The 27,748-nt window shown below is 58.8% G+C and overlaps 2 protein-coding genes across 6 annotated transcripts in view; one reads left to right on the forward strand and one right to left on the reverse strand.

The window, feature by feature from the left end:
- FER1L5 (fer-1 like family member 5) overlaps positions 1-5,384 on the reverse strand; it is a 22,271-nt gene extending 16,887 nt beyond the window's left edge. The window contains exons 1-18 of the mRNA XM_054289162.1: positions 5,244-5,384; positions 4,681-5,103; positions 4,534-4,630; positions 4,362-4,417; positions 4,194-4,285; positions 4,001-4,109; positions 3,798-3,929; positions 3,591-3,719; positions 3,452-3,514; positions 3,303-3,353; positions 2,759-2,789; positions 2,411-2,526; positions 2,176-2,329; positions 1,620-1,696; positions 1,464-1,532; positions 1,322-1,365; positions 698-774; positions 546-622 (exon numbers count right to left, since the gene is read on the reverse strand). Coding sequence (XP_054145137.1) covers positions 546-622; positions 698-774; positions 1,322-1,365; positions 1,464-1,532; positions 1,620-1,696; positions 2,176-2,329; positions 2,411-2,526; positions 2,759-2,789; positions 3,303-3,353; positions 3,452-3,514; positions 3,591-3,719; positions 3,798-3,929; positions 4,001-4,109; positions 4,194-4,285; positions 4,362-4,417; positions 4,534-4,630; positions 4,681-5,103; positions 5,244-5,384 — 1,938 coding nt within the window. The remainder of the gene's footprint in view (positions 1-545; positions 623-697; positions 775-1,321; positions 1,366-1,463; positions 1,533-1,619; positions 1,697-2,175; positions 2,330-2,410; positions 2,527-2,758; positions 2,790-3,302; positions 3,354-3,451; positions 3,515-3,590; positions 3,720-3,797; positions 3,930-4,000; positions 4,110-4,193; positions 4,286-4,361; positions 4,418-4,533; positions 4,631-4,680; positions 5,104-5,243) is intronic.
- KANSL3 (KAT8 regulatory NSL complex subunit 3) lies at positions 5,375-27,377 on the forward strand. Of its 5 annotated transcripts, XM_054289169.1 has the most exons (21): positions 5,375-5,615; positions 6,727-6,897; positions 7,969-8,059; positions 8,672-8,857; positions 8,963-9,094; positions 9,672-9,788; positions 10,381-10,482; positions 10,588-10,659; positions 11,232-11,306; positions 13,805-13,962; positions 14,410-14,473; positions 14,926-15,126; positions 16,368-16,521; positions 18,519-18,596; positions 19,678-19,866; positions 22,232-22,310; positions 23,425-23,579; positions 24,204-24,313; positions 24,989-25,211; positions 25,949-26,073; positions 27,154-27,377. In XM_054289169.1, exons 1-21 carry the CDS (start codon positions 5,383-5,385, stop codon positions 27,154-27,156), a joined length of 2,718 nt encoding a protein of 905 aa, XP_054145144.1. In that variant the 5' UTR covers positions 5,375-5,382; the 3' UTR covers positions 27,157-27,377. The 5 variants fall into 5 exon arrangements, with proteins under 5 accessions (XP_054145144.1, XP_054145140.1, XP_054145141.1 ...); XM_054289165.1 differs by lacking the exon at positions 18,519-18,596 and having other exon boundaries at positions 27,154-27,376; XM_054289166.1 differs by lacking the exons at positions 18,519-18,596; positions 19,678-19,866 and having other exon boundaries at positions 27,154-27,373.
- The last annotated feature ends 371 nt before the right edge of the window (positions 27,378-27,748 follow it).

Here is a 27,748-nt window from a genome sequence, read left to right on the forward strand (position 1 = left end):
CCCATTGTCCCCCAAAGTCCTGCTCCAAAAATTCCTGTTTTCCCTTAAATGTCCCATTCTGTTATCACCATCCCATTTTCACCCCATCCTCCATTCCCCCCATCCCATTTCACCCCATTCTCTGTTTCCCCCATTCCATTTTCGCCCCATTCTCCATTTGCCCATCCCATTTACACCCCAAATGTCCCATTGTCCCCCAAAGCCCTGCCCCAATAATTCCCGGTTTCCCTCAAACGCCCTGTTCTCTGTTCCCATCCTATTTACACCCTATTCTCAGTTTCCCCCCACCCCATTTCACCCCAAAACTCCCACTGCCCTTGAAACCACCCCAAACTCCCTTTCCCACTCCCCAAACCCTCACTGACGACCCCGATAACCCCATTCCCCCTCCAACCCCCCCATTTCCCCCCGCATTGCCCCATTCCCGCCCCACACATCCCACAGCCCTCAGAAACCCTTCCTTGGCCCCAATAACTCCCCATTTCCCCCCCAGACACCCCATTTTCCCCCAAAAAACCCCATTTGCCCCAACCCCTGCTCCGTACCCTGGCAGCGTCCGGCCGGGGGCCGTAGAAGGGCAGGAAGCTGGGCCCGAAGGTGGGGGAGAACCCGGGGGTCCCCTCTGGGGGCAGACAAAAGGGGGGTTCAGGGTGGGCTCTGGCTAATGGGGACCCCAAAAAGGGACAGCCCCGCTCACCCTCGAGCTCCTTGGGCTCCCGGGAGATTTGGGACAGCCGCAGGGTGGCCCTGCCCACGGCTTTGCCCCGGCACGACCTGGGGGGACACGGTCAGGGGTCCCCTGAATGCGGGGGGGTCCCCAAATCCGAGGAGTGTCCCCCAATCTCAGGCATATCCCCCCAAACCCGCGGGGGTGTTCCCCAATCCCGGGGATGTCCCCCCAAACCCGCGGGGTGTCCCCCAAACATGAAGGTCGTCCCCCAAACTCGAGGAGTGTCCCCTAATCCCGGAGATGTCCCCCCAAATTCGCAGGGAGTCCCCCAAACCTGAGGGATGTCCCCCAAACCCGCAGGATGTCCCCTAATCCCAGGGATGTCCCCCCAAACCCTCGAGAGTCCCCCAAACCTGCGGGGTGTCCCCCAAGCCCGGGGAGTGTCCCCTAATCCCAGGGATGTCCCCCCAAACTCGAGGAGTGTCCCCTAATCCCGGAGATGTCCCCCTAAACTCACAGGGAGCCCCCCAATGCTGGGGATGTCCCCAAACCCCAGGAGTGTCCCCCAAACCCGCAGGGTGTCCCCCCAAACCCTCGGGAGCCCCCAAACCTGAAGGTCGTCCCCCAACCCCGGGGGTGTCCCCCTCTCACCCACGCAGGATTTCCAGCAGGATCTCGTCGCAGATGGGCGGCAGCTGCGGGGACAGAACAGCGCCCGGTGTGGCTGCTGTGGGAAATGGGGGCGCCCCCCCTTTTTGGGGTGCCCCCGTTTGGGGCCGGGGGCGCTCCTCACCCGCAGGGGGAAGGACAGAACCTCGTTCCACTCGGGGCTGGCATCGGCGGGGACCCCGCGGGTGCAGAGCTGCGGATGGACGGCCGTGAGCCCCCAAAAGGATGGGGCACCCCAAATTCCCAAACTGGCACCCCAAATTCCCGGCCCCGCGCTCACCGTCCTGCCCGCAAAGCCGACCCGCACCGACGCCTTCAGCGAGCCCGCGGCGCCGCCCAGGCACGGCCGCGCCGGCTCTATTGCGAGGGGATGGCGAGCAGAGAGATTTTGGGGGGTCCCCAAATCCATCCCCACCCCAAATCCCCCCCGGTTACCACCCTGCGGCAAGGAGGGGGTCCCCAAATCCATCCCCACCCCAAATCCCCGGTGTCGCCACTCTGTGGTGAGCAGGATGGTCCCCAAATCCACCCTTCACCCCAAATTCCCGGTGTTCCCACTCTGTTGGAGCAAAGAGGTCCCCAAATCCACCCTTCACCCCAAATTCCCCCATGGCCACCTTGTGATGAGAAGGAGGGTCCCCAAACCCACTCCCACCCCGAATTCCTGGCGTCCCCACCCTGTGGCGAGCAGGGGATCCCCAAATCTGCTCCCACTCCAAACCCTGGTGTCCCCATCCCAATTCCCGGTGTCCCCACAAAGCCCAATGTCCCCATTCCAATTCCCGGTGTCCCACTCCAATTCCCATGGTCCCCACCCCAATTCCCGCTGTCCCTACGCCACACCCCGGTGTCCCCACGCCACACCCCGGTGTCCCCACCCCACGGCAGGTCCTCGGCGCGGAACACGCGGATCTGCAGCGTGGTGGCGCAGGGCGGTGGCCGCAGCAGGTTGGCCTCCACGTCCTCGTCCCCCGGCGGCACCTCCTGCTCCTGGGGGTGGCGTAGGGGGCAGGTGACAGCGTGGTGACCCCCAGGAGGGTTTTGGGGCGCAGGGGAGGGCGGGGCGCTCACCTGGGCGCGCTCCCCGGCGCGGCGCACCACCAGGCTGACCTGCAGGAAGCCCTGCGAGCGGCGGTCGCGGTGCCGCGGGTGCTGCAGGCTCAGCCACTTCCCGCTCAGGCTGCGCCCTGCCCGGCCGGGGACACCGGGGACACCGCAGTCACCTCCCCGGCGCCACCGGAGCCATGCCTGAAACCTCCCCAAAACGCTCGGTGCTCCCCCAAAATGGGGCTTCACCCCTGGCTAGCGCTAGTGTGAAATGTCGCTCAAAATGTGTCACCCCAAATGTGTCACCCCAAATGTGTCACCCCAAAATGTGTCACCTAATGTCACCCCGTGCCACCCCAACCCTGTCATTACCTGGGGCAGAGTAGATGGTGCCAACGTCGAGCTGTGGGAATGGCAAATGGGGCAAGAGTGCTCTGAGAACCCATTCCCAGTGCCCCATTCCCAAATCCCCAATTCCAAGCTCCATTCCCAAACCTCAATCCCCAAAAAGCCAATCCCAATCCTCCATTTCCAAACCTCAATCTCAATCCCCCATTCCAAATTCCAATCCCCATTCCAATCCCCCAATCCCAAAACCCAATTCCAATCCCCCATTCCCAAACCCCATTCCCAGTGCCCCATTCCCAAATCCCCATTCTCAATCCCCAATTCCAAGCTCCATTCCCAAACCCCAATCCTCAAAGGCCAATCCCAATCCTCCATTTCCAAACCTCAATCTCAATCCCCCATTCCAAATTCCAATCCCCATTCCAATCCCCCTATCCCAAACCCCAATTCCAATCCCCCATTCCCAAACCCCATTCCCAAACCCCATTCCCAAACCCCAATCCAAATCTCCCATTCCCAAATCCCAAACACCAATCCCAAACCCCATTCCCAATCCCTCACTCCTCACCTCAAAGACGCCAATGATGGGTTTGGTGCAGATGTTTGGTGAACGGAGCACCTGGGACAGGGAAGGGGACACGGCTGTCCCTGTGTCCTTGTGTCCCTATGCCCCTGTCCCTGTGTCCCTGTCCCCCCAGTGCCACCTCTCTGCCCCACCTGGATCTGGATGGGCAGTGCCACCAGCTGCTCCGGCGCCATGTGGAAATCCTGGCAGAACACCTGAAAACCCGGAGAAGGGACAGTGAGGACGGGCCGAGGGACAGCAGCGGTGCCCGTGTCCCCTGCGCGGCGTCACCTCGTTGAAGTAGGGGTTGTTCCCGCTCCGGCTGCGGCTGTGGAAGCGCTGCCTCCCGATCTGCACCCTCACCACGGGCTTGATGGCATTGCCCCGCAGCTGGCGGCCCTTGATGACCCTCACCCGCACCTGCGGGGCGGCACCGACGTGTCACCGCGAGGGGACATCGCCCCCTTGGCTGCCACCCTGTGCCCGTGGGTGCCCTACCTGGAAATCCTCTTTCCTGTCCGCAGGTGCCACCTCCGGTGGCTCCAGGGCCACCTGGCCGTGCCCGGCGGTGACAGGGACGTCCCCGGGCTCGCCGTGCGGGTCGTGGTAGCAGCGGAGGGTGACGGTGCACTGCAAGGGGACAGTGACACGGAGACAGTGCCACCCCGGGGTGCTGTGGGGTGCTGTGGAGCTGCGCTCACCCCCGTGGGCCGCTCCCGGTGGTCCAGCAGCGGGATGTCCCTGACGGCCATCGGCAGCCTGGGGCTGGCCACCAGCTCGCTCAGTGACACCGTGGTGGCACCCAGGTCCCTGCGGGAGGGGGGACACGGTGAGGGTGGCCCTGGTGAGGGGGTGGCCCTGCTGAAGGGGTGTCCCCCCAGGGCTGGCACTCACTCCCGGGGCAGCAGGCAGTCCCCACGCCACAGGCGCAGCCCCAGCGTGTCCGTGGCTCTCAGGGGACACGTGTCCAGCGGCCACACCAGCTCCTGAGGGGGGTGACACGGCTCAGGGGGGTGACCCCATGTCCCTGTGCCACCACGGGCCACCCCGGGGGCACCTCACCTCATTCCAGGTGAGGCTGCGCTCCTCGGGCACCACCCGGGTTCTCCTGGGGACGCCTGTGAGGGACAGGAGGGGTGGTGGCACCTCAGGATGGGGACATGGGGCACTGGCCACATGCCACCCTGTGCCATGGCGTGTCCCACACCCCGCAGTGTCCCCAACCCCGCCGTACCTCGGAAGCAGACGGACAGCAGGACACCGGGACCGAAGCCGGTGGCCCCGGGAATGTGGACGGCGACCACGTGGCAGCGCAGCATGGCCACGGAGCGCTGGCACCGGGGACAGAGCTGCCACCGAGGGGGTGCCACCAACGGGACACCCCCGAGGCGCTGTCACCGGTGATGGCTGCAGGTTTGTCACCAAAGGGGTGCCACCGCAGTGCCACCCCCGAGGCGCTGTCACCGGTAATTGTCACCGGTAATGACTGCAGGTTTGTCACCAGGGGGCGACACCAGTGTGCCAACCCCGCGATGCTGTCACCGGCTGCAGGTTTGTCACCAGGGGTGCCACCGCAGTGCCACCCCCGAGGTTCGGGCACCGGCGGCAGGTGTGTCACCGAGGGGCTGCCACCGCAGTGCCAGCCCCAGGTGCCACCAGCCCGCTGGCCAGCAGCGCGGCGGTTGGCTCGCCGTGTCCGAGCGCCAACGGCGGGTGGCAGCGCGGGGGCTGTCACCGGTAACCGCGTCCCCGAGGCGTCCCCACGCGGGACGCCCCGTGACACCCCGCGGGAGCGCGCAGTGTCCTGTGCGGGAGGCTGGATGAGCCTGGAGTGTCCTTTCCCAAGGGGACATTAATGGGGACATCCCAGGGACACTCCCTGGTCCCGTGGGTCCCTTCCCACGGGGACATTCCCCGGTCCGCGCGGCAGCGCGCCCCACGCACGCACACCGAGAGACGGGAGCGCGCCCGGCGCAGGCGCGCTGAGGAGGGGCGGGAGCGCGCCCCGCGCACGCGCGCTGAGGGGCGGGCGGCGGCGGCGGCGCTGTCGAGAGGGGCGGGCGCAGGGGGCGGGGCTCCCGCCATGTCGCAGCGCGCCGGGGACCGCGATCGCGACCGGGAGCGCGAGCTGCAGTGGTCGGCCCGCAGGATGGGCACGTCGCTGCTGCTGCAGCTGTCGGCGCACGAGCGGGAGCTGGACCTGGTGTGCCTCGACCACAGCTACGCCAAGCCCTGGAGCGCGCACCCCGACGCCAGCGCCGCCCGGCCCGCACGGCTCCTCTTCCTCACCCCGCGGAGGCACCTCGGCAGCGCCCCGTGAGAGACCGGGCGGCGGAGGGGACGGGAGGGGGTCGGGAGAGGGGAACTGGAGGGGGGCTGTGAGGGGAAAGGAGGGGGTCTTGTAAGGCTGAGGGGGAAGTTGAGGGGTGTCCTGTAGGCCTAAGGGGCTTTGAGGGGAAAGGAGCGGGTCCTGTGGGTCTGGGGGAGCCGTTTGGGGTCTGCAGGGGTCCTGAGGGGTGGGGAAGGGCGGGGCTGTGAGGGAGGAGCTGGAAGGTCCTGTGGGCTGGGGTTGGTCATAAGGGCGAGTGGGGGAATTGTGAGGGGAAAAATGGGGGTCCTGATGGTCTGGGGTGGGGTCCTGATGGGCGAGGGGGGCAGTGAGGAGTCTCGGTTTGGGGTGTCCAGAGGTCTCAGTTTGTGGCGGCCAGTGGCCATGGTTTGGGGTTCCAGGGGCCGTTATTTGTGGGCTCCAGGGGCTCAGTTTTGGGGCTCTAGGTTTGATGGTCCAGGGTGCTTGGTTTGGGGCGTCAGGGAGATGGGTTTGGGGGTCCAGGATAGGTTTGATTTGGAGGCCCAGAGGTCTCAGTCTGGGGTGTTCGGGCACCATGGTTTGGGGTTCCAGGGGCCCTCATTTGTGGGCTCCAGCAGTCTCAGTTTTGGGGCTCCAGGGCTCTAGGTTTGGGGCTCTAGGTTTGATGGTTCAGGATGCTTGGTTTGGTGCTTCAGGGAGATCGGTTTAGGGGTCCAGAGGTCTCAGTTTGGGCTGTCCAGGCACCATGGTTTGGGGGTCCAGGGGCCCTCATTTGTGGACTACAGCAGTCTGAGTTTGGGACTCCAGGGGTTTGTTTTGGGGCTCTAGGTTTGATGGTCCAGGATACTTGGTTTGGTGCAAGCAAACCAACGTTCCTCCCTGGGGTTCAGGGAGATGGGTTTGGGGGTCCAGGATAGGTTTGATTTGGGAGCCCAGAGGTCTCACTTTGGGGTATCCAAAGTGCTTGGTTTGGTTGCCAGTTGGTTGCCCATAAATACCAACATCCCTGGGTCAGTCCCACCCTGGGAGCGCTGCCCAACCCCTGGGACCCCCCAAACCCCCTGGATGCCCCCGGGTGCCCCATCCTTGCCCTGACCCCCGTGTGGGCGGCAGCAGGGAGGCCGATGTCCCCATCGACGTGGAGACGGTGACGCCGACGCCAGTGCCGCTGTACGACAACCAGAAGGCTCGGAGCGTGATGAACGAGTGCGAGCGGCACGTCATGTTCGCCCGCACCGACGCCGACGCGCCGCCGCCGCCCGACGACTGGGAGGAGCACGTCAACAGGTGGGGATCTGGGGATGGGAATGGGGCTGGGAATGGGAATAGGGGCTGGGAATGGGAATAGGGCTGGGAGGAGCACGTCAACAGGTGGGGACGTGGGAATGGGAATGTGGGCTGGGAATGGGAATGTGGGCTGGGGATGGGAATGGGGCTGGGAGGAGCACGTCAACAGGTGGGGACGTGGGAATGGGAATAGGAGCTGGGAATGGGAATGGGGCTGGGAATGGGAATAGGGGCTGGGAATGCCATGGAATAGGGGCTGGGAGGAGCACGTCAACAGGTGGGGATCTGGGGATGGGAATAGGAGCTGGGGATGGGAATAGGAGCTGGGAATGGGAATGGGTGCTGGGAATGGGAATAGGGGCTGGGAATGCCATGGAATTGGGGCTGGGAATGCCATGGAATAGAGACTGGGAATGGGAATAGGGTCTGGGAGGAGCACGTCAACAGGTGGAAATAGGGGCTGGGAATGGGAATAGGGGCTGGGAGGAGCACGTCAACAGGTCGGGATGTGGGAATGGGAATAGGGGCTGGGAATGCCTGGGAATATGGGCTGGGAGGAATACATCAACAGGTGGGAATATGTGCTGGGAATGGGAATATGGGCTGGGAATGCCATGGAATATGGGGTGGGATTGGGAATGTGGGCTGGAAATGGCAGATGATGTGGGAATGGGAGTATGGGTTGGAATGGGAATGTGGGCCAGGAATGCCATGGAATCCAGATTGGAAATGGCAGGAAACAGCAGGGAATCCAGGCTGGAAATGGCAGGGAACAACAGGGAATCCAGGCTGGAAATGCCATGGAATCTAGGCTGGGAATGGCAGGAAACGGCAGGGAATATGGGCTGGCAGGAGCACGTCAACAGGTGGGAATGGCAGGGAATCTGGGCTGGGTGTGCCAGGGAATCTGGGCTGGGAATTCCAGAGAAAGGGGATCCAAGCTGAGAATTCCAGGGAATGGGAATCCAGGTTGGGAGGAGCACATCAACGGGGGGGTGGCAGTTCCAGGGCAGCGGAAGCAGGAATGCTTTGGTGGGTTTGTGGGTGACCCCGCTGTGTCTGTCCCCGCAGGACGGGCTGGACCATGGCCCAGAACAAACTGTTCAACAAGATCCACAAAGCGCTGCAGTCGGACAGGCTGGCCCGCCTGGCCAACGAGGGGGTGAGAGGGGCTGGGCTCTGCCCTTGCCACTGAACCTGGGCTGGTCAGCGTGGGAATGGGGCCCTGGGGTGGCCTTGAGGAGCAGGCAGCTCTGGGCTTTGTGGGGTTTGTGGGACCATTGAATGTCCTGGGCTGGGAGGGACCCGCTGGGATCATCAGTGCAACCCCTGGGAGCCCGGCACAGACACCCCAGAATCCAAAGGCTCCTGGAGCTCTGGGGAGCCCTGCACAGACACCCCAATATCCCACCCTGGCAGCCCGGCACAGACACCCCAGAATCCAAAGGCTCCTGGAGCTCCGGCAGCCTCGGGGCTGTGCCCATTCCCTGGGCAGTGCCCAGCACCCTCTGGGGACAGAACCTTTCCCAAAATCCACCCTGAGCCTCCAGCTCCAGCCATTCCCTGGTCCTGTCCCTGTCCCAGGGATCAGAGTTTCCCTTTGGGAGTTCTGGATTGCTCTGAGGGCTCCCCTCAGCCTGCTCCTCCTCACACAGATGTTGTCCTTGCTCCAGATGTTTGGGCAGCCACCCTGACCTTTCCCTGGGGATGGGGCTGCAGTGCCATGCTCCATCCTCCTTCCCCTGAGCTGTTTTTTGGGAATTCCTGCTTGCAGGCCTGCAACGAGCCCGTGCTGAGGAGGATTGCTGTGGATAAATGCGCCCGCAGGGTGCGCCAGGCCCTGGCCAGCGTCAACTGGGACACCAAGCTCATCCAGTGGCTCCACACCACGCTGGTGGAGACCCTGAGCCTGCCCGTGCTGGCTGCATACCTGGATGCCCTGCAGACCCTCAAGGGAAAGGTGATAAAAGCAGGAGCAGCTCTGGCTGGCACAGCTGGCAGAGGCTGGAGTTGTTGTCCCGTGGTTTGGGTGTGTTTTCTCACTCCCCCTGGTCTCTGCTTGCAGATCCCTGCACTGATAGACAGGATGCTGCTCTCCTCCACGGCCAAGACGGGAGCAGCAGGGGCTGAGGCGCTGTCCCTGCTGCTCAAGAGACCCTGGGACCCAGCTGTGGGTGTCCTGTCCCATAATAAACCAGTGAGTGCCCTGGGGGGTGTGGGGGTCCCGTGGCAGCTTCAGTCTCCCCATGCTCTGCCTCTGTCCTCTCCCTGGGCTCCTCTGCCCCTGATTTACACCTGAATGGAAGGGACACAGCAGGATCATCAGTCCAGATATCCTTGCACAGACACCCCAGAATCCCCCCCTGGGAGCCCTGAACAGACACCCCAAAATCCACCCTGGGCATCCCTGGGACCCTGCACAGACACCCCAAAATCCAAAGGCTCCTGGAGCTCCAGCAGCCTCAGGGCTGTGCCCATTCCCTGGGCGGTGCCCAGCACCCTCTGGGGACAGAACCTTTCCCAAATCCCACCCTGATCCCACCCTGGTTCAGCTCCAGCCATTCCCTGGTCCTGTCCCTGTCCCAGGGAGCAGAGCCCAGAGCTGTCCCTCAGAAAGGAGAGTCCCTTCTGCTGGAGAATTTCTCCTGGGTATCCCGAGGGAGCTTTGGCTTGGGAAGACAATGAAAGAGCTGTGCAAGATCCTTCCCTGTGGGGCAGGGAGGCCCTTCCTGGGGGCGCTGCTGTCCCTGACAGGCTCCTGTTGGACCTTGCAGAGCAAACTGCCCGGATCCCCCCTGATCCTCATCGCCTCCTCCGGCCCCGCCAACTCCCTGTTCCCCACGTCCCGGCGGCACCGCTTCTGGCAGTCGCAGCTCTCCTGCCTGGGAAAGGTCTGTGGGGCTGGAGCTGTGGGGCTGGAGCTGTGGGGTTCCTCTGTGGGGCTGGATCTGTGGGGTTCATCTATGGGGTTCTTCTTTGGGGCTGGATGTGTGGGGCTGCCTCTGTGGGGTTCTTCTGTGGGGCTGGCTCTGTGAGATTCCTCTGGGGTTCTTCTGTAGGGCTGCCCTTTTGGGGCTGGATCTGTGGAATTCTTCTGTGGGGCTGGGTCTCTGGGGTTCCTCTGTGGGGCTGCCTCTGTGGGGCTGGATCTGTGGAATTCTTCTGTGGGGCTGGCTCTGTGAGATTCCTCTGTGGGGTTCCTCTAAGGAGCTGGATCTATGGGGTTCTTCTGTGGGGTTGGGAATCTGTGGAATTCCTCTGGGGTTCTTCTGTAGGGCCGCCTCTTTGGGGCTGAATCTGTGGGGTTCCTGCTGTTGTCCCCAGCCCCGCTGGCTGGTTCTTCCGCTGTCCCCAGCCCCGCTGGCTGTCCCGGCTGTCCCCAGCCCTGCTGACTGTCCCTGCTGTCCCCAGCCTTGTCCCTGCTGTCCCCAGCCCTGTCCCTGCTGTCCCCAGCCCTGTCCCTGATGTCCCTTTCCCTCGCAGGTGATCCCCATCGCCACGTCCCTGCTGAACAACGGCAGCGGGGTGGGGGTGCTGCAGTGCCTGGAGCACATGATCGGCGCCGTCAGGGGCAAGGTGGCCGAGGTGAGGACAGCAGGAGGTGCCCCCTGTGCCCCCTGCCCCCCGTGCCGCCCTGGGCATCGTGCCGGTGTCTGTCCCGGCGCTCCAGCTGTGCTTTGTGTCCCACAGATCCACAACCACTTCTCTCACAAGCAGATCATCCTGATCGGGTGGAACACGGGTGCCTTGGTGGCCTGTCACGTGAGTGCCCCACTGCTCTGTGTCCTTGCTCCATGCTGGAAGTGTCCCAGGCCAGGCAGGAGCACCTGGGACAGTGGGAGGTGTCCCTGCCATGGCAGGGGTGGGGTGGGATGGGCTCCAAGGTCCTTCCCAAACCATTCCAGGGTTCTGTGATTCTCCAGAGCCCCTTGGCAGCCTCAGCTCAGGGATGGATTTCAGTGACTGCTGGGGTTCTCTCTGTCCCTGTGTTCATTCCAGGGCCTGCTTTGACCTCTGTGTAATGGGTCCTCTGCAATTTGAGTCATTTAATCACTGTGTTAATTACCAAGGTGTTGCTATTAAGGTCCCTCTGTGCCTGGCTGGAGCCTGGCAGAGCAGCCTTCATTCCTGAGATGTGCTGGGCTCTGGGAATGCTGACCTGGGGTGGGATGTGTCCCCGCTGGACTCATCCTGCTGGGCTCTGGGGATGCTGGCTGATGGGATGTGTCCCTGCTGGGCTCTGGGAATGCTGACCTGGGGTGGGATGTGTTCCTGTTGGGCTCTGGGATTGCTGGCTGATGGGATGTGTCCCTGACTGCTCTCTCCCTGCCCAGGTTTCTGTGATGGAATATGTCACTGCTGTCGTGTGCCTTGGCTTCCCACTGCTCACCGTGGACGGCCCCAGGGGGGTAAGGACCAGGTGGAGCTGCTTGAAGAGCTCTGCTTGTCTTTTTTTGTGGAATGGTTCCTGGATAATTAGCTGATTCTTTGGGGAATGTGGGTGTGACTGTTGTTTGGAGCAGCTGTTGCTCTCAGAGGAGGAGCTGTAGCAATCCTGGTGGGATTCCTGATCCATGGCTGTATGAGGAGTGCTCTGGGCTTGTCTGTGCTGTGGTGGGGTTTTGGAGCTCCTTCCTGGGGCCTGGATCCATCATTATCCATGGGGGATCCCTCATTGTCCATGGCCTGGATCCCTCATTGTCCATGGCCTGTGTCCATCATTATCCATGGGGGATCCATCATTATCCATGGCCTGTGTCCATCATTATCCATGGGGGATCCATCATTATCCATGGCCTGTGTCCATCATTATCCATGGGGGATCCATCATTATCCATGGCCTGTGTCCATCATTATCCATGGCCTGGATCCATCATTATCCATGGCCTGTGTCCATCATTATCCATGGCCTGGATCCATCATTATCCATGGCCTGTGTCCATCATTATCCATGGCCTGGATCCATCATTATCCATGGCCTGTGTCCATCATTATCCATGGCCTGGATCCATCATTATCCATGGCCTGTGTCCATCATTATCCATGGCCTGTGTCCATCATTATCCATGGCCTGGATCCCTCATTATCCATGGCCTGGATCCATCATTATCCATGGGGGAATCCATCATTATCCATGGCCTGTGTCCATCATTATCCATGGGGGATCCATCATTATCCATGGCCTGGATCCATCATTATCCAGGGCCTGTGTCCATCATTATCCATGGCCTGTGTCCATCATTATCCATGGCCTGGATCCATCATTATCCATGGCCTGTGTCCATCATTATCCATGGGGGATCCATCATTATCCATGGCCTGGATCCATCATTATCCATGGCCTGTGTCCATCATTATCCATGGCCTGGATCCATCATTATCCATGGCCTGGATCCCTTGTTATCCATGGCCTGGATCCATCATTATCCATGGCCTGTGTCCATCATTATGCATGGGGGATCCATCATTATCCATGGCCTGGATCCATCATTATCCATGGCCTGGATCCCTTGTTATCCATGGCCTGGATCCATCATTATCCATGGCCTGTGTCCATCATTATCCATGGGGGATCCATTATTATCCATGGCCTGTGTCCATCATTATCCATGGCCTGGATCCATCATTATCCATGGCCTGTGTCCATCATTATCCATGGCCTGTGTCCATCATTATCCATGGCCTGGATCCATCATTATCCATGGCCTGGATCCCTTGTTATCCATGGCCTGTGTCCATCATTATCCATGGCCTGTGTCCATCATTATCCATGGGGGATCCCTCATTGTCCATGGCCTGGATCCCTCATTGTCCATGGCCTGTGTCCATCATTATCCATGGCCTGTGTCCATCATTATCCATGGCCTGGATCCATCATTATCCATGGCCTGGATCCCTTGTTATCCATGGCCTGTGTCCATCATTATCCATGGGGGATCCATCATTATCCATGGCCTGGATCCCTTGTTATCCATGGCCTGTGTCCATCATTATCCATGGGGTCTCCCTCATTATCCATGGCCTGGATCCCTCATTGTCCATGGCCTGTGTCCATCATTATCCATGGCCTGTGTCCATCATTATCCATGGCCTGGATCCATCATTATCCATGGCCTGTGTCCATCATTATCCATGGCCTGTGTCCATCATTATCCATGGGGGATCCCTCATTATCCATGTCCTGGATCCCTTGTTATTCATGGTCTGTGTCCATCATTATCCATGGCCTGTGTCCATCATTATCCATGGCCTGGATCCCTTGTTATCCATGGCCTGTGTCCATCATTATCCGTGGGGGATCCCTCATTATCCATGGCCTGGATCCCTTGTTATTCATGGTCTGTGTCCATCATTATCCATGGCCTGTGTCCCTCCTTATCCCTGTCCTGCTCCATTATCCATGTCCTGTGTCCCTCATTTTCTGTGTCCCTCTTCTTCCCTGTCCTGGTTCCCTTATCCCTGTCCTGTGTCCCTCATTTTCTTTATCCCTGTCCTGGCTCCCTTATCTATGTCCTGTGTCCCTTGTTATTTCTGTCCTTCCTTATCCCTGTCCTGTGTCCCTCTTTATCCCTGTCCTGGCTCCATTATCCCTGTCCTCTGTCCCTTGTTTTCCATGTCCTGTGTCCCTCTTTATCCCTGTCCTGGTTCCCTTATCCCTGTCCTGTGTCCCTCACTTTCTGTGCCACTTCCACAGAGCCCACATTTGTCCCTTTGGGGTGTGACTGGGCAGGGACTGGTGACACAGCCAGGCTGGGAAGTGGCTCCTTCCAGGGGCAGAGGAATCCCTTTGGAAGGAAAGGCTCCATTTTCTGCAGATTGAGCAGAATTCCCCTCTGGCCTCAGGAAATCCCACTGGGAGCTCCTCAGCCCCACCCAGGGCTGCAGCTCCATCCCTGCCCTGTTGCAGGACGTGGACGATCCCCTGCTGGAGATGAAGACCCCGGTGCTCTTCGTCATCGGGCAGAACTCCCTGCAGTGCAACGTGGAGGCCATGGAGGATTTCAGGGAGAAGATCCGGGCAGACAACAGCTTGGTGGTGGTGGGAGGAGCAGATGACAACCTCAGGTGAGGCTCTGCCAGCTGGGCTCTGTCCTCCTGGGGGTTCTGGGCAGCACCATGGGGGTGCCAGCCCCAAATCTGGTGCTGGAACGAGATGGGAGTTGCATGGGAATACTCCAGACTTGTGTAGGAAAAACCTGTATGGGAATGGGCCTGACCTAGGGCTGGGCTCAATTTAGGGCTGGGCTCGATTTAGGGCTGCACCCAGCAGCACAGAGGAGCTTTTGGAGCATCACAGGAGTCAGGGATCTCTAGCAGTGAAAATCCATAAAGAAAAGGAAAGAAAAAACCCTTAAACTGACACTGTGTGTGAAGGCAGAGCCCTGAAATGTCAGGCTGGCTTTGCAAAATGCTTTGGGGAGTTGCAGGAAGGATCTTTGTCCTCATCAGGTGAAGGATGCTCGTGGAAAAGTGTGGATTTCCACCTGGTTTGGTTCTTTTTTTTCCCCCCAGGATAAGCAAAGCCAAAAAGAAGGCAGAAGGCCTGACCCAGAGCATGGTGGACAGGTGCATCCAGGTACCCACAGGGATCAGGAGAAGGAAGGAGGCAGTGCTGGAGTGTCCCAGGTTACAGCAGGGCTGGGCTGGATTGGATTGGATTGGATTGGATTGGAGGGAATCTTCTCCTCAGGGGGGTTTGGAAGGGAGGTGTGAGATCCTGGGGGTGCCCCTTAACCTGAGCAGTTTCCTGAGTGTCCCAGCACATCTGCTTGGGGACACAGCATCATTTTGGGAGAAACCACTGTGGTTTTTCCCCAACAATTCCTAAATCAGTGCTTTGTGAGCTTCACTGAGAAATCCACATCTCTCTGTGATCTTTTGGGGGTTTCCCGCAGAATTCCAAACCCACAGATCCTCACCCACGTACCCCCTTGGCAACGCCTCATTTCCTTGCTCGGAGCTGTGGAGATGCATTGCTCAGACACCTGCCCAGCCCTGAATCGCAGTGTTTCTCCCCAAAATGCCCAGGATGAGATTGCAGACTTCCTGACGGGGGTGCTGACCCGGGCCGAGAGCCACTCGGGCTCGGAGCCGCGCGACCTGGACGCCGAGAGGAAGAAGAAGCCGCGCGAGTGCGGCAGGAGGGACCTGTCCTTCGAGCTGCCCGAGAGGAGCAGCAGGCCCGCCTCCCCCGCAGCCAAAGTGCCAGCCTCACCCTCAGGCTCCGAGGTGGGGGCTCTGCCCAGCCTGGTGCCAGCTGGGGGTGGGCACAGAGCGGGGTTTGGGCCGCCAGAATCTCCCAAATCTGTGCTGAGGGAGGTGAGAGGGGGATGTGGCCTCAGGAAAAGGTTTAGGTGAGAGATTTGGGAAAATTAAATCTCCCAAATCTGTGCTGAGCGTTGGGAGAGGGAGGTGAGAGGGTACCTGGGGGATGTGGCCTCAGGGGAGGTTTAGATGGGAGATTTGGGAAAATTTAATCTCCCAAATCTATGCTGAGCGTTAGGAGAGGGAGGTGAGAGGGTACCGAGTGGGATGTGGCCTCAGGGGAGGTTTAGGTGAGAGATTTGGCAAATGAAATTTCCCAAATCTGTGCTGAGGGAGGTGGGAGGGTACCCGGGGGGATGTGGCATCAGGAAATGGTTTAGGTGAGAGATTTGGGAAAATTAAATCTCCCAAATCTGTGGTGAATGTTGTGAGAGGGTACCTGGGGCCTCAGGGGAGGTTTCGATGAGAAATTTGGCAAATTAAGTCTCCCAAATCTGTGCTGAGCATTGGGAGAGGGAGCTAAGAAGGTCCATCACCATGGGGATGTGGCCTCAAGGGAGGTTTAGATGAGAAATTTGGAAAACTAAATCTCCCAAATCTGTACTGAGCTTTGGGAGTGGGGTGTGAGAGGGTACCTAGGGGATGTGGCCTCAGGAAATGGTTTGGGTGAGAGATTGGGAAAATTAAATTTCCCAAATCTGTGTTGAGTGCTGGGAGAGGGAGCTGAGAGGATACCTGGGGGGATATGGCCTCAGGAAAAGGTTTAGATGTGAGATTTGGAAAATTAAATCCCCTCAAATCCATGCTGAGCTTTGGGAGTAGAGGGTGAGAGGGTACCCATGGGGATGTGGCCTCAAGGGAGGTTTAGGTGAGAGATTTGGGAAAATTACATCTCCCAAATCTGTGCTGAGTGTTGGGAGTAGAGGGTGAGAGGTACCCAGGGGGATGCGGCCTTAGGAAAAGGTTTAGGTGAGAGATTTGGGAAAATCGTCTCATGGGAAGCTTTGGAGCAGGCTGGTGGAGTCACCACCCTGGGGTGTTCAAAGCACAGCTGGGTGTGGCCCTGGGCACAGGGCTTGGTGGTGACAATGGCACTTGATCCTGAAGGTCTTCCCAGCCTTAAAACTCCCAGATTCTCACAGAGAGGGCAATGAGTGCCCAGGGTGCCCCAGCAGCCCGGGCTGAGTGTCCGTCTGTCCCTGCAGGACCTGTCCAGCGTGTCCAGCAGCCCCACGTCCAGCCCCAAGGCCAAGGTGGCCGCGCTGGCGCTGCCCAAGCCCAGCCAGGTGTGCCCCGCGCAGCTGCAGAGGAGGCAGGTGCCCAGGCCCGAGCCTGTCCTGAGCCACAAGCAGGCACAAGGTAACTCCTGCCCCTTCCCCACCCTTCCAGCTGCTGCACTTTGGGCTTTGTCTCTCTGGACCTGTGTAGGGTTTTATTTCCTCTGTCCTGTGCAGTTTTGAGTTTTCTCTCTCTCTGGACCTGTGCAGGGTTTTATTTCCTCTGTCCTGTGCAGTTTTGGGTTTTCTCTCTCTGGACCTGTGTAGGTTTTTATTTTCCCTGTCCTGTGCAATTTTGGGGTCTCTCTCTCTGGACCTGTGCAGGTTTTTATTTTCTCTGTCCTGTGTTGAATTCCAAGCTCCCTGTGGCAGCTTTCTCTGCAGCTCAGCTCCTGTCACTGCTGGAGGGCTGGAATTGGGTTGGAATTGGGTTTCTGCAGCTTGTGGAGCCTTGCTGCTGTTGGAAATGGGAAGGATTCTGTCTCTGGCTGACCCTGTAGCCATGCCCCGATCCTTTTGGGACACCCAGGGCTGGTGTCTCCTTCAGGGCTGCCTGGAGAGACCCTGAAGGTGCTCAGGAGATGCTTGAGGCTCTTGAATTGAGGTGGAAACTGAGATTTGGGGAGTTCCAGAACCATCCTGTGGAAAACCAGCTGTGGAGAAGGAACCAGCTTGAGCCGTGGGGTTTTGTGGTTTTGGATAAAAACGTTGAGTTTGGTGAACTTTGGCAGTTCAGGGATTTGTGGCTGAAGATCCCTCCTGGCAAACTCCAGCAGCACCTGGGGGACGGCTCTGCATCCTCCTTTCATTCCTTGCTGTGCTCAGGACAGACCTGGACAGTGTCACCTTCAGCAGTGACCCTGCACATCCACCATTGTCACCTTCAGCTGTGACCCTGCACATCCAGCAGTGTCACCTTCAGCAGTGTCACCTGCAGCTGTGACCCTGCACATCCACCATTGTCACCTTCAGCAGTGTCACCTGCAGCTGTGACCCTGCACATCCACCATTGTCACCTGCAGCTGTGACCCTGCACATCCAATATTGTCACCTGCAGCTGTGACCCTGCACATCCACCATTGTCACCTTCAGCAGTGACCCTGCACATCCACCATTGTCACCTTCAGCTGTGACCCTGCACATCCAGCAGTGTCACCTTCAGCAGTGTCACCTGCAGCTGTGACCCTGCACATCCACCATTGTCACCTGCAGCTGTGACCCTGCACATCCAATATTGTCACCTTCAGCAGTGTCACCTGCAGCTGTGACCCTGCACATCCAGCAGTGTCACCTGCAGCTGTGACCCTGCACATCCACCATTGTCACCTTCAGCAGTGTCACCTGCAGCTGTGACCCTGCACATCCACCATTGTCACCTGCAGCTGTGACCCTGCACATCCAATATTGTCACCTTCAGCAGTGACCCTGCACATCCACCATTGTCACCTGCAGCAGTGTCACCTTCAGCAGTGACCCTGCACATCCCTCCTGGCTCAGGGATGGGCTCCAGGGGGAAGCTGGAGCTTGGATCTGCCCTCATTCCTCAGCCCAGGGGCTGCAGGGTTGTGCTCCTGAGGGAGGCACTTGCCAGGTGACACAGGGGACGCAGGAGCTGTGTCCTGGTGCCTGGTTTGATTGGGAATAAAACCAGGGCTAGTAATTCTTGGTGCTTGGTTTTGTCAGGAATGCCATGATGATTCCTGGTGCCTGGTTTTCTTGGGAATGCCATGGTGATTCCTGGTGCCTGGTTTTCTTGGGAATGCCATGGTGATTCCTGGTGCCTGGTTTTCTCAGGAATACCGTGGTGATTCCCATCTGGAGCTGCTCAGGGCCCTGCTGGCTCTCACCTCCAGCTGCTCTCAGGTCCTTGGCCCAGCCCAGCCCAGCCCTGCTCTCTCTCCACCCCCCTGGCTGTGTCAGGCTCTCTGTTGGAATGAGCCCCCCCAGGCTGTGCTCCCACGGCTGGATCTGTCCTGTCTGGAGCTCTGCCTGCTCCAGGGTCCCCTCTCGGTGTCCCCAGAGCCCCTGTGCCCTGCAGAGCCTGGCTGTGATCCTGTGGTTCTCTCTGATTCATTTCAGCTCACTTTGCTGCTTTTCTGAAACAAAACATGCTGGTGAGGAAGGCTCTTCCTCCTGGCACCTCCTCCTGTCTCTGTGGTGAGTATCTCCTCACTGGCTCTGCCTGTCTGCCTCCTCCTCTCTGTCTCTGCTGCCTTCCTCCATCCTCCTCCTCTTCCTCTGGGGCTGTGTCCCCAGCGTGTCCCTGGTGTGTCCCCTTGTCCCCTGCTTTGTGCTGCTCTGCTCCTTGGAGCTGCAGCCCAGGGCCCTCTTTGCTTCCCAGATCTCAGGCTTTGCTGAGCTCCTCCTGCTCCTCCTGGATAAATCTCAGCTTTGCTGAGCTCCTCCTGCCCCCAGGGATAAATCTCAGCTTTGCTGATGGATCCTTGATAGCCTTGGGAAGGTTCTGATGGATCCTTGATGGCTTTGGGAAGGTTCTGATGGATCAGGGATGGCTTTGGGAAGGCTCTGATGGATCAGGGATGGCTTTGGGAAGGTTCTGATGGATCAGGAATGGCTTTGGGAAGGCTCTGATGGATCCTTGATGGCTTTGGGAAGGCTCTGATGGATCAGGGATGGCTTTGGGAAGGTTCTGATGGATCCTTGATGGCTTTGGGAAGGCTCTGATGGATCAGGGATGGCTTTGGGAAGGCTCTGATGGATCCTTGATGGCTTTGGGAAGGCTCTGATGGATCAGGGATGGCTTTGGGAAGGTTCTGATGGATCAGGGATGGCTTTGGGAAGGCTCTGATGGATCAGGAATGACTTTGGGAAGGCTCTGATGGATCCTTGATGGCTTTGGGAAGGTTCTGATGGATGCTTTGCTGCAGCACCTCCTTGGCTTTGCTTGGTGCCTCTCAAACCCTGCCCAGCTCCTGGAGGGGACCTGGGGGATGCTCTGTTCCTCTGTGCCTGTGCTGGAGCTGCAGCTCTGACCCTCTGTGCTGCAAACCCTCCCCTTGTCCCTCCCTGCCCTGCAGGGCTGCTGAGGGGCTCACCCCGGGATTTTGGGGTGCAAATGCCCCTGTGGGGCTGAGGCAGCCGTGCAGAACCTGGGCAGCACACCCAGCTCTGGGCTCTCGGAGGGTTCCTGTGCAGGCTGGCACAGAGGGAGCTGTGCATGGGCACGTTCCCCTCCTGGCACCCCGGGCACTCCAGGAGCCCCTTCTGTGTCCCCCAGTTGCAGCAGCCCCCCAGCCCTCGGAGGGGGCTCACAGAGGTGATGGCAGAGAGCAGCTGAAGAGGCAGCAGAGCCCCAGCCCGAGCCCTGCGTGCACCAAGGCCTCCAAACGAGCCAAAATCAAGGTGACCATTGTGTCCCACGGCGATGCCACGGGCACCGGAGCAGCCCTGAGCACCCAGGCTGAAAGTGAGTTGGCACCTGGCTGTGGCACTGCAGGGCTGCTGGGGGGAGCTGTGCTTTGCTAGGCCTGGCTCTCCTTAGTCCTGGGTTTAGCTTAGCCCTGCTTTGTGCTGGGCCCTGCTTTGTGCTGGGCCCTGCTTTGTGCTCTGGGCCCTGCTTTGTGCTCTGGGCCCTGCTTTGTGCTCTGGGCCCTGCTTTGTGCTCTGGGCCCTGCTTTGTGCTCTGGGCCCTGCTTTGTGTGCCGGGCCCTGCTTTGTGTGCTGGGCCCTGCTTTGTGTGCCGGGCCCTGCTTTGTGCTCTGGGCCCTGCTTTGTGCTCTGGGCCCTGCTTTGTGTGCCGGGCCCTGCTTTGTGCTCTGGGCCCTGCTTTGTGCTCTGGGCCCTGCTTTGTGTGCCGGGCCCTGCTTTGTGCTCTGGGCCCTGCTTTGTGTGCCGGGCCCTGCTTTGTGCTCTGGGCCCTGCTTTGTGTGCCGGGCCCTGCTTTGTGCTCTGGGCCCTGCTTTGTGTGCCGGGCCCTGCTTTGTGCTCTGGGCCCTGCTTTGTGTGCCGGGCCCTGCTTTGTGCTCTGGGCCCTGCTTTGTGTGCTGGGCCCTGCTTTGTGTCCCGAGCCCTGCTTTGTGCTCTGGGCCCTGCTTTGTGTGCTGGGCCCTGCTTTGTGCTCTGGGCCCTGCTTTGTGCTCTGGGCCCTGCTTTGTGTGCCGGGCCCTGCTTTGTGCTCTGGGCCCTGCTTTGTGTGCTGGGCCCTGCTTTGTGTGCTGGGCCCTGCTTTGTGTGCTGGGCCCTGCTTTGTGCTCTGGGCCCTGCTTTGTGTGCTGGGCCCTGCTTTGTGCTCTGGGCCCTGCTTTGTGTGCTGGGCCCTGCTTTGTGCTCTGGGCCCTGCTTTGTGCTCTGGGCCCTGCTTTGTGCTCTGGGCCCTGCTTTGTGCGCTGGGCCCTGCTTTCTCCTAGCCCTGCTTTGTGCGCTGGGCCCTGCTTTGTGTGCTGGGCCCTGCTTTGTGTGCTGGGCCCTGCTTTGTGTCCCGGGCCCTGCTTTGTCTCCTGGGCCCTGCTTTCTCCTAGCCCTGCTTTTTGGAGGATTTAGCTGCAGGGAAAGGTGGAGACTCCAGGTGCGAGTGGCTGGGGGGGACCTTGGCAGGAACCATTTTTCCATGGCCTTGGAATTCCACACTGCTGAGAAAGAGCCTGGAGCTGGGAGGGGATCCTGCACCTCCCTCTGGTCAGGCACCTTCCTCTGGAGGCCTGGAGCTGCTGCTAGGGGCAGGATGGATACTGGTGCTGCTGGGAGCTACTGGGAGCAGGATGGATACTGGTGCTGCTTGGAGCAGGGTTCTGGTCCTGCTTGGAGAAGGGTTCTGGTGCTGCAGGTCCTGCTGGTGTTACTGGGAGCAGGGTTCTGGTGCTGCTGGTGTTACTGGGAGCTGGGTTCTGGTGCTGCTGGTGCTGCTGGTGTTACTGGGAGCAGGGTTTTGGTGCTGCTGGTGTTACTGGGAGCTGAGTTCTGGTGCTGCTGGTCCTGCTGGACCCCTCTCTCCGCGTTCCTCTCCCCGTGACCCCGCTGCTGCCTGAGGGATCGCAGTGAAGCTGCTCCCTCTGTGCCCTCCAGATCCCCCACCCAGCTGAGCTGCTCCCCCTGGGCTGGAGTGTGCCAGGCACCCCTGGGATCCCCATCCCAGCAAATCCCAGCAAATCCCATCCTGCCTCTGCACCTGGAAAATGCCCAGGAGGAGCTGCTGGGCTCCATCTTCCTGCCACAGGACACAGATCCACATCCTTCTGGAAGGTTTCGCTTCGTCTTCTGGCAGCTTTGAAAAGTTCTGCTTTCCACAATCCATCTTTTTAATTTTATTTTTTTAATTTTCCCAACTTTACTTCTTTCCACAGAAAGGAAATGAGTTGCAGAAGTAAACATGAACCCAAACAAGAGTTGCCTCTTTGCCAGGAGGAATGCACAAGGAAGGAATGCAGTTGTATCTATCCCCCAGTGCTGCAATAAACAAATGAACAAATTCCGTGGCTTGTCGCATCCCTGTGTATTTTGTAAAGTGTCTTGAAGCAAGAATCCTTACAAAATCCTTACAAAATCACCCAGATCTCAGAAATCCATCCATGGAACAGGAGGGGAATAGTGGAGAGAGCCTTGAGGAGAGAGATTTGCATTTGATGGCAGGGCCTGAGGTTCCTCAGGGATTCTGGGAGGCGATTCCTTCCCTCCTGCCTCTGCAATTCCGTATTTCCTGTGTTCTAACTGGATTTTGCTCCCCCCAGTATGGGATTCCGGCAGGAGATGCTCTGGGAGCTGGCTGGGGACTGGAAAAGGGGATCCCAGAGGGTTTGTGGGCACAGGAGCTGAGCTTTGTCCCTTTTGTTTTGCAGTTGTGTCCGGGAAGCCGCTGCCCCTGGGCCAGGCCGTGCCCAGCACCAAGGAGCTCTCGGGGCTGCTCTCCACCCCCAAGTGAGTGGGAATTGGGGAATTTTGGGGTCTTTCTCTCCTGCACGTGGAGTTTTCTGGCGTGGGGGAGGCTCTGGGGCTCCTGGGAGTGGCAGGAGTGGAGATGCTGTGGCTGTGGCTGCTGTGCTCTCCCATCCTCGGGTTTGTTTCTCTCTCTTTGTGGTGGCTTTGGCAGAAGTTCTGTCTTTAAGTTCTGTCTGGTTTCACGTAAATAAAATTTATTTTATATATATATTATATATTATAATATATATATATATAATATATAGATATATACTACAATATATATATTATGTATTACATGTTATACATTATACATTATACATTATACGTTATATGTTATATATTATATATATGTTATATATTATGTATTATATGTTATACATTATACGTTATACATTATACGTTATATGTTATATATTATATATGATATGTTATATATTATATATATTATGAAGAGCTGGTTTCAAGTAAATAAATTTTATTTTGTATATAAAAATATATATAATATACATATATAATATATAATATATAATATATATTCTACATATAAATTATATATTATATATATCTATATATATATATAGATATATATAATATATATTTATGTACATATAATATATATATTATATATAAAAATTTTTAATATATATATAAAACTTAAAAAATATTTATTAAATTGAAATTTTAAATAAGTAAAAAGTGGGGTTTAGGCAGGGACAGTGCCCTGCAGGCTCGGTGCCTTTGGGGCAGGGTGACCCTGGGAGCTGAACACAGCCACCAAGCTCTCTCCCACTTTGGAAATCCATGGATTTGGCTGCTGCCAAAGCCTCTGTTGGAACTGATGATGTTTAGGGTTTCTCCCAGCCCCGGCTGTGCGGTCAGTGCCGGCTCTCAGTGCCAGCTCTCAGTGCCAGCTCTCAGTGCCAGCTCTGTGCCGGCTCTCAGTGCCAGCTCTCAGTGCCAGCGCTGTGCCGGCTCTCAGTGCCAGCTCTGTGCCGGCTCTCAGTGCCAGCTCTCAGTGCCAGCTCTGTGCCGGCTCTCAGTGCCAGCTCTCAGTGCCAGCGCTGTGCCGGCCCTCAGCGGGCTCTCTCCCTTCCCTTCCCTTCCCTTCCAGGCTGAGCTCGGGCGCGGAGCCCTCGCTGAGCGCGGCCCAGCCCGGCCTCCCCGGCAGCGGCAGCGGCTCCGCCCCCAGCGCCTTCCACGCCCTGCAGAGCCGGCTGGTGGCCAGCGGAGGGCACGGCCTGCCCGCCCCGCCCGCCGCGCTGCCCGGTACGGGAGAGGGGCTCAGCGGGGCTGGGGAGCCTCGGGGGGCTTGGGAACGGGTCTGTACCCAAAGGGGAGGGGGTTTGGGGAAGGGTCTGTCCCCAAAGGGGAGGGGGTTTGGGAAGGGGTCTGTACCCAAAGGGGAGGGGGTTTGGGAAGGGGTCTGTCCCCAAAGGGGAGGGGGTTTGGGGAAGGGTCTGTCCCCAAAGGGGAGGGGGTTTGGGAAGGGGTCTGTACCCAAAGGGGAGGGGGTTTGGGAAGGGGTCTGTCCCCAGAGGGTGCTGGGCACCGCCCAGGGAATGGGCACAGCCCTGAGGCTGCCAGAGCTCCAGGAGCCTTTGGATTTTGGGGTGTCTGTGCAGGGTCCCAGGGATGCCCAGGGTGGATTTTGGGGTGTCTCTGCAGGCTCTCAGGGTGGATTTTGGAGTGCCTGTGCAGGCCCCCAGAGCTGGGTTGGATGATCCCAGTGGGTCCCTTCCCACTCAGGACATTCCCTGATCCCATAACCGAGCTGTGGGAAGACCCCCAGTGCCCTCAGGTTGAAGAGCAGCTCTGCAGCCCCAGCACAGCCCCGGAATTCGGTGCTGGTGCCCCCTCCCAGGCTGACCCTGTCCTTCCCTGGGTTTTCAGGAGCAGCCTCTGCCAGCAGCCTGCTCCAGGGGCTGAGCTTCAGCCTGCAGGACATGGGCACCAAGGCCTCCAGCCTGGCCCCCAGCACTGCCACCGGCTCCCCTGTGCAGGTGAGGAGCCCCTGGAGAGCCCACGGGGCAGGGGAGGCTCTGGGTGGGAGACCAGGGCTGGCTCTGGGTGCTCCTGAGGGGCTCTGTGAGGAGCTGTGTGTGTGCAGGGAGGGATCAGTGGGAAAAGCCGCTCTGGGAACTCTCAGGGTCCCACTTTGAGCCACTCAGAGTGCCAGGAGGGATCAGTGATCATTCCCTTGGGAAAAGCCACACTGGGAACTCTCAGGGTCCCACTTTGAGCCACTCAAAGAGTTCCAGGCTGGGAGGGACAAATCCCCCAGGACCAGCCCTGCCTGGAGAAGTGTGGGACCCCCAAAGGTTCTGCTGGAGAGAGGAGTGGCCATGCCAGCCTGGCCTGGCTCTGCAGGAGCTCAGCTGTGCCCTGTCCTTGCAGAGCTCAGCTTAGCTCGGGCCTGAAGAGCTCAGGGCTGCTCCCTGGCCCTGCAGGAGCTCAGTTTTGTCCTCTGTTCCTGCAGGGCTCAGCACTGAAGGCCCCTGCAGAACTCAGTTTGCCCTCTGTCCCTGCAGAGCTCAGTTTGCCCTCTGTCCCTGCAGAGCTCAGCTCTCAAGGCCCCTCTCTCCCTGCAGAGCTCATTTTACCCTCTCTCCCTGCAGGGCTCAGCCCTCAAGGCCCCTGCAGCCCTGCAGAGCTCAGTTTGCCCTCTCTCCCTGCAGGGCTCAGCCCTCAAGGCCCCTGCAGCCCTGCAGAGCCTGGCTGCCCTCAGCACAGACTCCTCGGGCTCCGTGGTTCGCACCATCCCCGTGGCCGCCTCGCTGGCGCTGGGCGCCTCGGCCGGCAGCAAGCCCACGGCCATCCAGCAGCTGCTGAGCAACGGGGGGCTGGCCAAGCTGGCCAGCAGCCTGCCAGGGCTGGCCCACATCTCCAACCAGGCTGCAGGTCGGTGTCACACACGGGGGGTTGTTTACACGCACCGACGGGACGGGGCTGCTGCCGAACGCGCCTCGGGCTGGTTGATTTTCCAGCATCGCTCTCATTGTGACAATGGGAAGATGCCAGCAGCTCACATCCCAGGCAGCAGGCCAAAAAACTTCATGTTACAACTCTCTTTATAAACTTCTTGACCCATCCCACAAAGCAAAAGCACATTGACAGCATTTATATCTGTATAGTATATATTCTGTATTGACAGTGGTTCCATCCAGTCACCATAAGCACAGGTTCCTTGGGTTAAACAATGCTTGCTGATTTTGAGTACAATGCCTGCTTGTGAGCCTCAACACACAGAGCTCCATTATTAAGCTTTAACCTTCCTAATATCTCACTACATAAAGTTTTGTAGCTTAGAGAGCTATTCAGACAAGCATTAATACACAGATCATTATTCTATTTGTGCTTTTCTACAGTTTAAATAATTTTTCTGCTGACCAATGTCATGGCTGTGCTTGGCTCCAATCACAGTTCTGCTGTCTCTGAGTCTCCCTTTTGCAGCTTTCCCAAACCCCTCTGATTTTGTGGATTCCCACACGGAGGGAGGGATGGAGGTGCTGCTGGTACCTGGAGCTTTTGTCCCAAAGCTCCTCCTGCTCTGTGCTCCCCCAGAGGTCCCTCTGGGCCCTGTTTGGAGGTGGCCTCACCCTCCCTGTGTCTCAGGAACGTCTCTGTGTGCTCTGCAGGCCTCAAGGCGCCGGCCACCATCACGGTGACACTGCGGGGACAGCCCGGCCGCGTGGGCACCCTGGGCCAGGCAGGGCTGGCCACGGCCCAGCCCCAGCTGGAGGAGCAGCCCCAGGGCCCTCAGGTAAGGGGGGCGCCTCTCCTTGCTCACCTGGGCAGCTCCTGGCCCTGCCAGGGATGGGGGGTGAGGAGGGGGTGACAGGAGCCAGGGCGTTGTCACTGTGTCACTGTGTCCGTTGGGGTTTGACTGCCCTTGATCCCATGGAATCCTGGGATGGTTTGGGCTCAAAGGGACCTCAAATCCCACCCAGGGTCCTTTTGGGGCTGAAAGGGACCTTAAATCTCCCACAGTGCCCTTTTGGGGATCAAAGGGACCTCAGATCCCACCCAGTGCCTTTTGGGGGTGAAAGGGACCTCAAATCCCACCCTGTGCCCTTTGGGTTTAAAGGGACCTCAAATCCCACCCGGTGCCCCTTTTGGGGATCAAAGGGACCCTAAATCCCACCCAGTGCCCTTTTTGGGTTTAAAGGGACCTCAAATCCCACCCAGGGCCCTTCTTGGGTTTCAAGGTGTCCTGGGTGTCTGGGTGCCCTGGCAGTGGAGCTGTGCCAGTCTGGGTGCTGGATCTGGGGCTCTGGGTGCCCTGGGAATGGAGCTGTGCCAGTTTGGGATCCTGGGGCTCTGGGTGCTCTGGGAATGGAGCTGTGCCAGTTTGGGATCCTGGGGCTCTGGGTGCCCTGGGAATGGAGCTGTGCCAGTTTGGGTGCTGGATTTGGGTGCCCTGGGAATGGAGCTGTGCCAGTTTGGGATCCTGGGGCTCTGGGTGCCCTGGGAATGGAGCTGTGCCAGTTTGGGTGCTGGATTTGGGTGCCCTGGGAATGGAGCTGTGCCAGTTTGGGATCCTGGGGCTCTGGGTGCCCTGGGAATGGAGCTGTGCCAGTCTGGGTGCTGGATTTGGGTGCCCTGGGAATGGAGCTGTGCCAGTCTGGGTGCTGGATTTGGGTGCCCTGGGAATGGAGCTGTGCCAGTCTGGGTGCTGGATTTGGGTGCCCTGGCAGTGGAGCAGCCCCATTTTGGGCATTGTGGTTGCCCTGCCTGGGCTGTGCCAGTGCTGGGGGCTGAGCCAGGCTCAGGGTGGGGGCTCTGCAGCCCAGGGTGTCCCCAGGATGTCCCCATGGCACTGACCCTGTCCCCTTGTCCACAGTGAGCACCACGGAGCCCCTGTGCTGTGGGAGCCCGGCTGTGGCACTGCCCAGGCTGCCCTGTGCCAGCCTGGCACCTCCAGGACACTCTGGGGACACTTTGGGACACTTTGTGGGGCCGGCCAGCAGCAGCCGCGCTGTCCTGGGGGCTGTGGGGACCCCCAGAATCCCTGGAGGGTGGGAATGGGGGGATGTTTTTCTAGATTTGTTGCTGTTTAATTAAAAAATTCCTTTTTTAAATTTTTTTTTTTTTAATTTTGTTGTGCTTTGGGACTGAGGTGGTTTTTGTTGGGGGTGGATTTTGTGAGTGCTGAAGGATGTAGGGACAGAGCAGGGAAGGATCCATGGAAGGATCCACACTGGGGCAGCTCCCTGAAATAATCAGAGAATCCTGGAATCTCCTGGGATCATCAATCCAGCCCCTGGCCCTGCACAGACACCCCAAAATCTGAGCTTGGCCAGCCTTGGCTTGGTCTGGAATGGCTCGGGTGGAGCTGCTGGGGGCAAAAAGGACCTGGAGGCAAAAGTCACCTGGAGGGAAAAAGGACCTGGAGGCAGAAAGGATTCTGGAGAGGCAAAAATGGACCTGGAGGCAAA

The sequence above is a fragment of the Melozone crissalis genome, unplaced genomic scaffold, assembly GCF_028551555.1.
Source record: "Melozone crissalis strain CALT ecotype California unplaced genomic scaffold, PUWL_Pcris_2 ptg000064l_1, whole genome shotgun sequence".
Taxonomy (NCBI): Eukaryota; Metazoa; Chordata; class Aves; order Passeriformes; family Passerellidae; genus Melozone; species Melozone crissalis.

What these genes read in the sequence shown, in the direction of transcription:
- KANSL3 (XM_054289169.1), top strand. Translation starts at nt 5,383, where the DNA reads ATGTCGCAGCGCGCCGGGGACCGCGATCGCGACCGGGAGCGCGAGCTG. An exon ending in TCAGGGGCAAGGTGGCCGAG is followed by an intron (nt 10,483 to 10,587) that starts GTGAGGACAGCA and finishes TGTGTCCCACAG; the next exon opens with ATCCACAACCACTTCTCTCA. An exon ending in GGGCTGCTCTCCACCCCCAA is followed by an intron (nt 22,311 to 23,424) that starts GTGAGTGGGAAT and finishes CTTCCCTTCCAG; the next exon opens with GCTGAGCTCGGGCGCGGAGC.